At 45.8% G+C, this 12342-nt stretch overlaps 1 protein-coding gene across 3 annotated transcripts in view; it reads left to right on the top strand.

Moving 5' to 3' along the window:
- Nucleotides 1-12342, top strand: part of Elmo1 (engulfment and cell motility 1) — a 529323-nt gene that overhangs the window by 87145 nt on the left and 429836 nt on the right. For all 3 annotated transcript variants that reach the window (XM_032885160.1, XM_032885159.1, XM_032885162.1), the window contains exon 2: nucleotides 5965-6115. In XM_032885160.1, the coding sequence (XP_032741051.1) occupies nucleotides 6038-6115 (78 nt within the window). In that variant the 5' untranslated portion in view covers nucleotides 5965-6037. The remainder of the gene's footprint in view (nucleotides 1-5964; nucleotides 6116-12342) is intronic.

The raw sequence follows: 12342 nt of genomic DNA, 5'->3' as shown, positions 1-12342 counted from the left end.
ACAAGCATGCTTTATAATTTTAATTCTCATCCCTTTATTACATCTACTGTGTGTCTGTCTCCTCTCTCCAGATTGTTTCCCTAATCTCCTCAGGAGAAACAGTTGTGGAGGACTGTGAGGGCAGGTTGGGTCCTCTTGTGCTGAGTATTTTCTCAGCTGGTTACTGTAGGTAGTGTCCACACCGGTTCCGGTGCACAGGGCTTCTTTCTATGAAGCCATTACTTGTGTCCTACAGTTCTTGATAAAGTCCTAAGACAGTGTCCTTAGAGATAACTTCTTCCCAGGCCTCTCGCATTGGCTTACAGCCTTACACGCTTTTTTTCCTGTGTGTCTGCCACTGTCCTCATTCTTGGCAGGACAGCAGCCATGCTGGCTCAAAGCTCACCATCAAACTCTCATTTTTTTTTTTACTTCATCACCGGTTTAGAAGCTCTCTCTTCCCTTACAGTCCCAGCCTGAGGTCTTGGGGGGTTAGAACTTCATCAGAGGAATCAGCATGGAGGATTCACAGTCCACTGCAGTTACTACTGAAGAGACTTTCCTTCCTCACAATGTGGAAACATTTGGAAAAAATAATTTAAACTCAAGGTGAAGTGTTTTCAGTATTTACAGCAAATAACTCCTTCTACCACACAGTTGGGACAAAGGGTAAATATAAGAATGTACCCAGCGTTTGCCTCCTTGGAGTCTGTCCCTGTGTATTCTGACACCTGTCCTATGCCATTCATGGTGACAAGTGAAGATGTTGGCAGGAAGATTTTCTGTCCAAGTTTCCCTCATGTTGTAGGGCAATGATAGTGAAGAGCACATTTCCTCTCACGGCAAGAAAGTAGCCCTGGTTGTCACTAAGATTATGGGCCATGGTGTTTGTCAACGGCATTTATGTAAAATGAAACACTGGGTTCATTGATTTAGTTTCTCCTTTTGCTCACTTTGTTTTCATGTTCTGTGGTGTTCCTTGCTCTCTAAGGCTCTCTGTTCCTTCCTTTTTTTACATTGTATATGGTTCACTGGAGCCCCCTAGTGTGGGGGGGACACATATTCCTTTCTTGTTCCCACAGACTTCCATGGCAGTCACAGTTCATCTCTTTGGTTTATCAAAAAGAATATTCTTTGTGAAATATATTTCAGAAGAAAATCAAAGGCAGGACTCAGCAAGTCTGGGAATCACAGCCCTGGCTCAGGCTAGGTGACAAACTGCATCATGATATCACTGCACCACTACATCATTACACTGTCGTACAATAGGGATGTTGCTAGTTGCAATTTCAGGAACTGTGACAAGTGCATGAGCCAAACAATTCATGAAGCAAAAGTTTTCTTTTAATTTTGTGTCAAGAGTTTTAGAGGTTTCAGCTCACAGTCATTTGGCCCTGTTGTTTCTATGCTTTTGTGAGGCAGAACAGCATGGCAGACCAAAATTGTTCACAGTATGAATGCCAGAGTGAGAGAAGAGAGAGAGAAGTGCGGGTCGGTGGAGAGCGACTGGGAGGAAGGAGACTAGATATGACCTTCTAAGTCATGCCTCTAGTCACCCAATTCCTCTCCCTAGGCCCCACCTCTTTCCACCATCTCCCCAGATTGTGCCACCAGCTGGGGACTGTGCTTCTAGCACTTAAGTCTGTGGTTATTTAATCTGCAGCAGATAATGAGATGCTATCAGGCTGTTCGGAATAGTGTAACGGAGCACCTAGAACCGAGCTCTCGCCAACCCAGTCTGTCTGCCACAGACCTTCTTGAGGTACAATGCCCACATAAAGTAGTAACCACAGATGCAAAAGCCAGAGAGCTTTAGAAAGATGGAGCAGGCCTCAGAGCGATCTGAGGCTGCTTTCAGTGGAAGTCCCTTCCTCTTTCCACAGTCCAAGGAGAAGAGAAACCGGAACCAGTCAACATTTTAAAAACAGCTCCTCCCCCATCCCCATAGGCATTGTCCCATCACTAGAAACAATGTCCATGAGTTTTGGTCAGAGGGAAGGAAGGAAAGGTTCAGGCCAACCCTTCTGCTGCTTTGTGGTTTTGTCCCACTGCTCCAACATGGCCTCCCGGTCTGGTTCTTTCACTGCAATGAATTGAAAGCCAGACAGACATCTAGTTAGGGATGGAGTGATTTCTGTCCCTTGTCTTAGAAACATGACTCAAGAAAACTTTCACTGGTAGAATGGATCAACAGTGGAAATAGAGCCACATGTAACCAAGATGTAGATATCAGTTAACTGACTTCCTAGTAGGAAGGATCTCCTCTATCTCACATGTGCAAGTGTAAGCAAGCTATTGGATGTCTGTATTAAGGTTACAGACTCCTAGCATTCTGCATGGAATCACGTGGAGCTAGGAGGCAAGCAGGGGCACTTTAGAGCTCTCCACCCGCTCCGGGCGCCTCAAAAGATTTATAGTTACCTTGGAAGGCAGTGGTTAGAGTGTCTAGCCAGCTGCCCAGGTTGCTTCCCCTACTGTTTCTGCCCTCAGTGATCCTCAGATTTCAGTCTGAGTAAGTATTATACAAGACTGTCCATGCTGATTGCACTAACGGGGCAATGTCAGGAAACCTGCATAGTACTTGGGAGATGTGGGGTGTGATAAACCTAGTTTTCCTTTTGTTCGTAGCTCTCATGAAAGGTTAGTCATCTGACAACCATCACTGAAAATGCTGGCCCTGGGAGTGTAATCGCACATGGGATGGATCTTCCATTAGGGTGTTCTAGCATGTTGGGAGAAAGTGACAAGAGTTGAGTGTTACACTAGGGGAAGCAAAGGGTACCAGGAGACCAAACTTGTCCGAAAAAGATTTCAAAGTATATTTCTATCTGTTATGACTGACCAAGAATTGAGTCAGTCTGGTTTACGTGTTGGCAGTTGCTCCAGAGACAAGAAGGTAGTACCAGTGGCACTGCCCTGACCCTTAGTCATCTCCCCAGAGGATGTGCTGCCTCAGGACCTCTCAGCGAGGAGAGGTCAGAGATGCTGTCCACCCTGTTACAGTGCATAGGACAGAGGCCTTATCTTTGTTAAGGCCAGGATGAGGAGGGAAAAGAGGAAAGGATCGCTAGTTATGTCTCGAGCTCCACTCCCTGGAAACTTGGTGCTCCTTGTCTGCTCTGCAGTTGTCACTACAGGGAGAGCCCATGAGGCCCAGCTGGCCTGGGAAGGAAGCCAGGGAAGTCCTGGCTTCCTCCTTTCAATGGCTGCTTTGTGTCCGCTGCCCTCCTGCTCTCAAGGGGAGACACTGGAGAGCCTGCCTTTGTGTTCTCACCTGCTCAGCAGGTTTTCCTCCCAGAAATAAAGACCAGTTGAAGTGGGAAGAAAACAAGAGCGGCCTTTGATTCCTAGAAGGTTAAGCCCCTTCTTTCTTAATTGTAGACTGTTGTGTGGAGGGGCGGGGCAGAGGGCTGTTCAATGAGGTTTTTCTTTCTGTGATCTATTTTCTAGACCGCCAGGGTTGGCTGTCTCTTGAGTTGAATCCGGTTACCTGATAGGCACACGGCCTGATTTCATGGCAGAGCTTCTTCCGCACTTCTTATATTTGGGTGTGGGTTTCCCGAGTTTAAGTGATTTATTTGGTATTGATAGGGCTTCTGTTCTGAATGTTCTCAAGTATTCAAGCAGGGTGGAGACCATGCAGAGCCAGTCCCATTCTTAGCTTACTTTGGTGCAGAATGGGGTGCTGGAATTATTTAATAAGGTCATATTGTTTTCAACTTTGAGCAGTTTTAAACAAAACAAGCCTTGGCATTGTTTTAATGTCTTTAGGATATCATCCTAGAAGAGCTAAACTTACGGAAACATAATGCAAACCATCAGGGTTTTTAATACAGCTGGCTGAAGGCCTTCTAAGCAGCTGTACAGGCACAGGTACTTCTTGCCTGGAGAGTGCAGGCAGGGAACCAGCTGCTCCCTGAAGCTTTCTTCTTCTTCTTTTGCCTGCTCTTAATTGGTTTCAGGGTCTTGCTTATTTGAAGACTATTCCAGGAATGCTTCTGCCTCTGGGCTTTTACACTTACTTTTTCCGAGTCCATGGAGTGCTTTCTCAGCTCTCCACAGGACCTGCTGTCTATCACATTTCTCCCAGCCTCAGTCGGGCTCTCCCTGAGCTTGTTTTCTGCAATCGGGGTCCCTCTGTCTATGCCACCAGCAACAACAGCATGTATGGAAGCACCAATCTGCTTTATTCTTCCTTTCTCTTGCTAGCATCTGACACCCAGGTCTGAAACTGTGTCCTCAACACACAAAGCAAGCCTGGCGCCTAATGGAGGGGCAGTAATGATTTGTGGATGAAAGATTAAACCATTGTTTTGTGGGTTTGTCCTTGCTGGGCGCCACTGATTAGCACAACAAGGCTCCTAATCATCCTTAGCCAGGAGCCATAGCTTTGTTTGGGTTTAGTTCATTTGCTGGCCAGCTCCACCAAAGCTACTTTTCCACACAACTGCTGTTATCACTGAGGTGTCCCCTTTAACTCTACCAGGCCTGTCATCGCTGTGATGTGATGCTCATTGGCCATGGAATCGAGATAGAAATGAACAAAATTTATGCTGGTCTGGTAAACAGTGGAAGACATGCCTGACTAAAGTTTTCTTATCGACTTTTATTTCTGGGGTTAAAGGGCCAAGGATCTACAGAAATGGGCAGAGTTTGGACAGCATATAAGAAAGGGGACATGTGATTTGCCATCACTGTGTTTACCAATGAGAAAAATACAAGCTAAAAGGTATATTGAGGTGTGGAGTTTCCAGCCTGCCAGGGTTTTCAGGCTGGCACTCACCCCATCTGTTGGTGAGGCTGTGTGCAAGCAGGCTGCCTCAGGCTTTGCTAGAGGGAGGGCATGCTGGTCGAGCATTAAGGAGGGACTTTGGAGATGCCTATCACAATTTAAACAGTATATTCTCTTTGGCCCAACAATTTTGCTTTTACGATTCTATTGTAAGGATTAACTTTTACAGGTGAAAAAATTATACAAGCATAACTTTATGCCTTGCAAGCCTGGTTTGTATCACTAAAGGCAAGAAAGAAACCATGGAATCCCCCCACAACAGGGACCTGGCTTGTCAGGGAGGACACACCCTGATGACAGAGACCTAGAAGATGCATTAAATTATGAAGGGTTCAGGATGCTGCCTTTGTATTAGAAAAAGGGGAAAAGTCAGAATATATTTTTGTTTTTGTTTTCCATCCATGAGGACACTCTGAGGGACAGAGAGCATCATGGCACAGCTGTAGGTTAGGGGAAAGCACTGTTAGGTGGGGTGACATTTGGGGAGTCTCTGCCTAGCACACCGGGTCTCTGCTTTTTAGAATTGAATTGTCAGTGAAATAACGAAATGGAGAGGCAGCAGAGGAAAATCATTACTTCCTTTGTGAGAAAATTCAAGGCTCTTCAGAAAACTCCCAGAGCACATGGATATTCTCTCTCTGGAAGACTGGCCTTGGGGAGGGAGTGTGAGCATGTGTGAACTCCTGGGGAATTTCTCCTTCCTCATAATATCCTGGTTACTATAGCGCAGATCTATTTGTGACACACAGAAAATGCTTTAAATAAAAGCTACTTCCTGACCATGACTTCCTGGGCAATGTGTTCTTCCGGAGACTGTTGAGCGCCAAGGTTTACATGCAGTCTGCGCGCGAACCCTGCTCATTCAGGCTGGAGGAATACTCAGAGCAGGTTTCCATCCTGTGGGCACGGGTTGCTGTGTTGCTCCTGAAAAAGGAAAAGAAAAGAAAAGAAAAAAACACGCAGCAAGCCGAACCCCCAGGGTAGTGTCTGCTGGAGCCTTTGCCTCCAGTGTTTTAGCGCAGCCTCCATCTTTCTTTGAGGACCTGGGGCGCGGTTGGCTGTGCCCCTGTGGCTTCGTTCTCCGGGGCGCCAAGGGGAGCATTTCTCATACACCAGTGAAAACAGGAAGTGATGATGAAGCGATTTGCCTTGCATCTGCGCTGAACTACTTTCTTTTTGTCATTCTTCATTAGGTGTAGACACGTGTGACGGTCCACGCAGTAGGACCCCTATTTCTACCGGCTTTGGACTTCCTCCTGTCACACAATGCCGCCGCCTTCGGACATCGTGAAGGTGGCCATTGAATGGCCTGGTGCCTACCCTAAACTCATGGAGATTGACCAGGTGAGTAAGGCCGGGAGAACTAGAGAGCTCACAACAGTTTTCCTCTTCACGCTAAGTGGTTGCAGATTTTGAATAGCTTCATCTCCCTACTCTGAGGGGCTGTGAAATCCGGGCAGTAATTACTACAGTGTGGTCTGTGTATGTACAACGGCAGTGGATGGGACTTTTATAGTCTTGCCCCATCTGCTGGTGTCAATACCGGGTTCCTATCTGAAGTAGTAGTGATAGCAGCTGGAGGGGTTGGGTTCTTCTGAGCATCAGGACAGATGTGATGGAATGTCAGATCTTACTGTGGGACACATGAGGGGGCAGATTTTTATATGGACAATGTAAATCTTGTTTAAAAAAACATATTTATCTCCAGAAGAATCAACAAGTATTTTGTTATAGTAACAACTTTATAATAAAATTACTACAGAGCACATTATCTGGAATATGGTACAGAATCAGAAAATATGTAGTGAATATAAAGGGAGATGATAAGAATCATTTCATTTGTGAGCATGGATGGTTGAGTCATGTGACTGTCATGGCTCTGACTCTTTGATTACAGATTGTCCAGGGAATTTGCTTTGTTCTCATTTCACTGAAGTCATTCTAGAACACGTGATTGGAGGGAAGAAGGATGAGATTTAATTTATACTTACAGGGTTCAAGAGGCATAGTGGCATTCTATATTTTCAATTAGAACACCATGGCAACGCCAGCCATTCTACTCTTGATACTGTTTTATAATTATATTCACAGTTCGTTTTCTCGTCACATTTTATTATCAGATTGAAGATCACTGCAAGAGTTACACGGCATTGTGTAGATTCAAAGGAGTAATCAAAACAAACTCCACAGGTCAGATCAGAATAAGTGGGTTTAAGTTTGCATGTAGGAAAGGTTCCACTGTACAGACCAGCACCTCACTGTCATTTTAACTCAGTGGAGAAACAACTCTTACAGATGTTTGGGCCTTAGAAATGCAGATTCTTAGGCCTGACCCAGATATGCATGATAAGATTCTCAGGGAATGGCTGTGTGCAACTAAGTGACGTGGCACCTAAGCCAACATGCACATTAGAGTCACCATCGCAAGGCTTATTTCGTGGTTCTGATGAGCTATTTAATTGTGTTTTAAGCATGGTAGGTGGAATGTATATGGCCTTCTCTGTTATGGAATATGTTGACTCATATTCCATATGCCTGGGGAGTCAATGTAATGGTCTCTGCTTTGCGGATGGCCTTCTCTGTACATGTGAGTTTCAGCAATTTTAAAAGAAAACAATCTTTGTACTTTGGAACAATTTTAGATTTATACAAAACTGCAAAGATTCTATGCATTTCTGTCTATTCCCTTGTGTTTTGTATTCTCTAACATTAACATTGTCGCATAATTTTAGAGCAGGTGCTTGCTCCACACTCACATAAAATAAAGTATATGGTCCATATTTATATCTTGTCAGTTGCTCCAGTAAAGTCATTTATAGCCATTTTTCTATGATGTCTAATGGCCCATCAAAATCATCTACTACATTTATTATTCTACCTCTTTTGTCTCCTTGCCTGAAATAATTCTTCAGTCATTTCTGGCAGCTATTTTATGGAAGGCACTGCAGCTTGGGGTTCCCTGGTACATTCTGTCTAGTAGATTGGAATTTTGCATTCTGAGATAAAGTACCAGACAAATGGTGCCGTGTCCTCTTCAGGGAGGCATGTCAGAGTCTCTTGTGACTTTCCTTCATTCTTGTTCATTATTCCAGGGCCATGGATGAGAACATAGACGTTGAGAGGAGCCGTGTTACCTGTCAGTCAGTGAGAGGCCAGGTCAGGGCTATAGGCTTCCTTTCCTCTCAAGACTTAACTTTTTAAATGGTTGTCTAAGTTCTAGAATAGCAAAGTGGCCATTCCGTACTGAGGCAGACATAGAACAAGGAGCCCATGCTCTTCCTGCCACTGTGTACTTAGAGCAGACCCACAGCAATGCTGCTGTCAGACCTTCTTTCCCGATACAATGAGAACTTGGCCTGAGACTTGGAAACACACTTTCACATGCACTGGATACTTGGAATGATGACTACCGGAGTTTCTCCTGGTTCTCCGCATCCTTCAGTAAGGCTCCTATTGCCTGCCTGCCTCTCTTTGTAAGGTTGGGGTAGGTATTGCTGTCTTAGGGTCTTCTGCCTTCATGCTGTCCTTGTCTCAACCCTGAGGAGAGGTCCTTAAACCTTGTTGTGGGATCATGCAGGAAGTTTACCTGAAGTATACAGTGCCGAGCTGCAGAGAATTTTATTCTGTCACCAAGGGCAGGGGTGCACTTAACAAAATAAGCACCGGTGGCTGAAAAATAGCTACCGTGCTAGGAGACGATTTGCGTTTAAATGCTCTTCTGCAGTGCCTTGTGACCAGTCTTTACTTGATAGATGGACACTTCACCAATGAATCGTGGTGGAGGAGCTTCTGCCGTGGTAGTCATCTGGGCTCAGCTCTACCCAGCTGTCCTCTAATGGCACCTGTTCCTGGGGACATCTGCTCACAGTGGCCCTGTTTACATTCTTGAGCGGATTCTTTTGTGTTTTCTACTCAGCAGGAAGAGTTCTTAGGATCTTTTCCTGAGTGCACTTTTGCTGCACCAGATGGCACATTCCAAAGTCATCTTTTCTCTTGGTCCCTGACTCTTGTCCAGCCAGGCTATGTAGGGCTGCAGAGCGTGGTCATGGGGAAGCACAGAAGCTACAGCGGCTGGCACACGTTCTATTTTAGTTACCTTTCACCTAGTAAATACTGTATGTCTGTGGAATCCAGGCATCTGGCCAGAGGTACTTCCTGAGTGGCAGTGCAGTGTTCTGGGTGGTGGGTAAGGGTAGTGGTGGTGGGGTAAGGGTGGTGGTGGGGTAAGGGTGGTGGTGGTGGGGTAATGGTGTGCAGTATAAATGTGTGTTGTCTATGCTGGGGCAGAACAGGGGTACTGATTCCTGGCAAGAGTCTTTATTTGGGATTCAGCTGCACTAACAAAGAACTTTACATGCAATAATAAATAGAATCTTGTTGTTCCCAGTTTTGGAGGCTGGAGGTTGAAGATCCAGGCAACAGTGGTTGAGGATCTGGTAGGATCTGCAGCGTACCAACAGTTTCCTTCCATGGCTCATGGTACAGGCTCACTCTGGACCATGTTGTACAGATAGGCTTTCCTACTCATCTACCAAAGTCCATACTGCCCTGTACTACCACCAGAGGCTTAGTTTCAGCTCACACTGAGAACGCACACATTCGAGCTGTACTATCTGAGGGCTCTGATTTCTGGACTAACTCAATTTGCCTCCTGGAGCCTTTTTTTTTCCTTGCCTCAAAAAGTGGGTGGGGCATAATAATTTGTTCTTAGGAAGATTAAAGAAAATGTATGAAAATAATGTCATTTATTGCTGGTTCAGAGCCTTAATCACCAAGGTGGCCCGTCTTGCTCTTAATCTAAGCAAGTGTTCATTACATTGGAAATGTAGCCTGGTTCCTTTTTACCTGCCTGTCTGTCCTAGACAGCATTAGATAGCCACCTTGTTCCTGCTCTGCCTTGTTTTCTAATCATTTAGGAAGGAGAGAAAAAAAAATGGAAGACAAGTGGAAGATATTCTCTGGCAAGAGGAAACTACTAATTGAATGTGCAGGTGGTTTGTGCTGTGGAACAGTCACTGGCTCCTTACGACCCCACCCACCAACATCCCTGAGCAACGCCACAGTTTGTGAAACAGCCATTGCATGGTGTCTTTGTTTGCATGCTGCTTTTCCGGTGCCTGATGACCCATTCTTACATGATAGATGGGCATTTCATTAATGAATAGGAAGAGGAGGAGGAAGAGGAGGAGGAGGAGGAGGAAGAGGAGGAAGAGGAGGAAAAGGAGGAGGAGGAGGAAAGGGAGGAGGAGGAGGAGGAGGAGGAGGAGGAAGAGGAGGAGGAAGAAGAGGAGGAGGAGGAGGAAGGAGGAGGAGGAGGAGGAGGAGGAAGAGGGAGGAGGAGGGAGGAAGAAGAGGAGGAGGAAGGAAGAGGAGGAGGAGGAAGAGGAGGAGAGGAGGAAGAGGAAGAGGAGGAGGAAGAGGAAGAGGGGGAGGAGGAAGAGGAAGAGGAAGAGGACAAGGAGGAGGAAGAGGAAGAGGGGGAGGAGGAAGAGGAAGATGAGGAAGAGGAGGAGGAGAGGAGGAGGAAGAGGAAGAAGAGGAGGAGGAGGAAGAGGAGGATGAAGAGGAGGAGGAAAGGAGGAGGAAGAGGAAGAAGAGGAGGAGGAGGAGGAAGAGGAAGAGGAGGAGCAGCTTCTTCTGGTGATTTTATCAGAGGCTCAGCTCTGTTCCCCATACTCCACTGACAATTGTGTCTGAGGGGACATCTGCACACAGACTCTACGACACCTAGACAGTAGTTCTTCTCGTCCTAGTACACTCTTCAAGCTCTAGCATCTTTTTCCTATTCCCCTCCCATTCACCATTTGCTAGACACTGAGCCCAGAGAGCGTCATTTCTGTGCCTGAGAATGTTCTGCCCTGTGTTTGTGGATGTTAACTCTGGCTCTTAGCACCTTCTCTCTCTAGCCTGTCTTCCTGTTCCAGGAGAGACAGAAGAGGGGCAGGCACTTCTTGTTTCTCTAGGCCTCTCAGTCTATCCTAGCCCAGTCCAGTCCATTTCTTGTGTAGCTTTTCTTTGATAAGCTTTGACTCCATCCAGTGCTTCTCCCCTTACATGCTCCTTTCTCCAGCCCCAAGCCTGTAAGCGACAGGTCTGGGGGTACCTGGAAGAGAATGGGGGACAAGGGACGCGAAGAAGGACACCAAGACGAGAGTCTGATCAAGGCGACAATTTTATTTTTCCCCAAGGCTGGAAATTGTCCTATTACTTGGAACTCTGATCAGTCGTTACCTTACAGTTCCTCCATTCCCATGTTGTTTTGTTTTCAGTATATTGGCTATGCTGTCATCGTACCTTCTGTGAATGAACAGCACTTTCCTTTCCTCTGGAGCTGGCCTTACTGTATGGTATCTACTAGCTTCAGTCACATGGTCTTCCCATAGCCTCATTCCCCCTGTAATCCTCCTGCACCTCTATCCTCAGACATCAATCATTCCTGTGAGACTGCATTCCTTGGTTATTCTGGACAAAGTTTCTTCTTTAATGCTAGTTTGCCTCTGTCCAGATCTTTTCTATCCCCAGCCCCCTGGTTTTGTGCTCACTGTGGATGGACAATTTTGATTTTAACTCCTAGATCTCACAGATGTTAAACATCATCCCTGTCTAAGTGATACCTACTCCCATGACCAGTGTGGGCTATATCTGGCATCACTTTCAAATCTCTGCATGTTTGAGGCATGGTTTTCCATGTGTAAACTATCCTTACCTTTAGAAGACATACAAATGGTTAATGGAATTCTCCATATGTGAAGAAAAGGATCTCAGGGGATCATTTATAGCCCAGTGGATGAGCCTTGTACAATTTGCGTATCAGACGAGGAGCCAAGTCATCTTCACTGTGTATTAGGGAATTGCTGATCAAGGCCCAGAGAGTGATAATGTTTGACAAACTTTTCCTGGGGAGACACAGCACACATCTAATTATTACAGGTTGGTAGCCTCCCCAAGCAGCTCAGCTGGTCAGTTTCTTCTAGGCAGTTTGGCCTGCTGCTTCATCCAGGCTGCTAGGCTTGGCTCCCTGTTTTCTTTGTAGCTAAGGTCTTCTGTGAGAACTCGCAGGCAGTCTTTACTGTTTCCTCTTTAAGAGGGAGGAGCCTAGTGCATCCGGTCACTTTTAGGCACTTCCTGAAAGTATGTTGAGTTGTTTACTACTTCCTGTCTTAAGGAGTTTCACTGTAGCCTGGAATGCTTCCATCTCAAGGAAACTGCCACCCAAGAGAAGGAAAGACGTTCTTGGCTTCCAGACTTAATTTGGCAGGTTCTTAATTGGTTCCCGGATTTTCAGGGCCTCCGTGCTCATTCCTGCCACAGCGAATTTATATTAGCCCATTTTTTCTGTTTGGAGGATTTAGAGAAGGATTTTGTTTGAGAACAGTGCAATATCCTAAAGGGAGAAAAAGATTATGAATGATTATGATTATAGGATTTTCTAGTGCTTCTCAGTCTCGAATCAACATCTTCAGCAGAGCTAGCTTCACAGCCCCTGTCATTTCCTCCAAGGAATCTGTGTCCACAGTATGTGTAGTTTTGAAGTCCTGGCCTGTTTAATGAGTGCTGATTCTTTAGACATA

The sequence above is a fragment of the Rattus rattus genome, chromosome 14 (genome assembly GCF_011064425.1).
Source record: "Rattus rattus isolate New Zealand chromosome 14, Rrattus_CSIRO_v1, whole genome shotgun sequence".
Classification (NCBI taxonomy): Eukaryota; Metazoa; Chordata; class Mammalia; order Rodentia; family Muridae; genus Rattus; species Rattus rattus.
The sequence above is the reverse complement of the archived record's forward strand: the minus strand, read 5'-3'. Positions and strand labels throughout refer to the sequence as shown.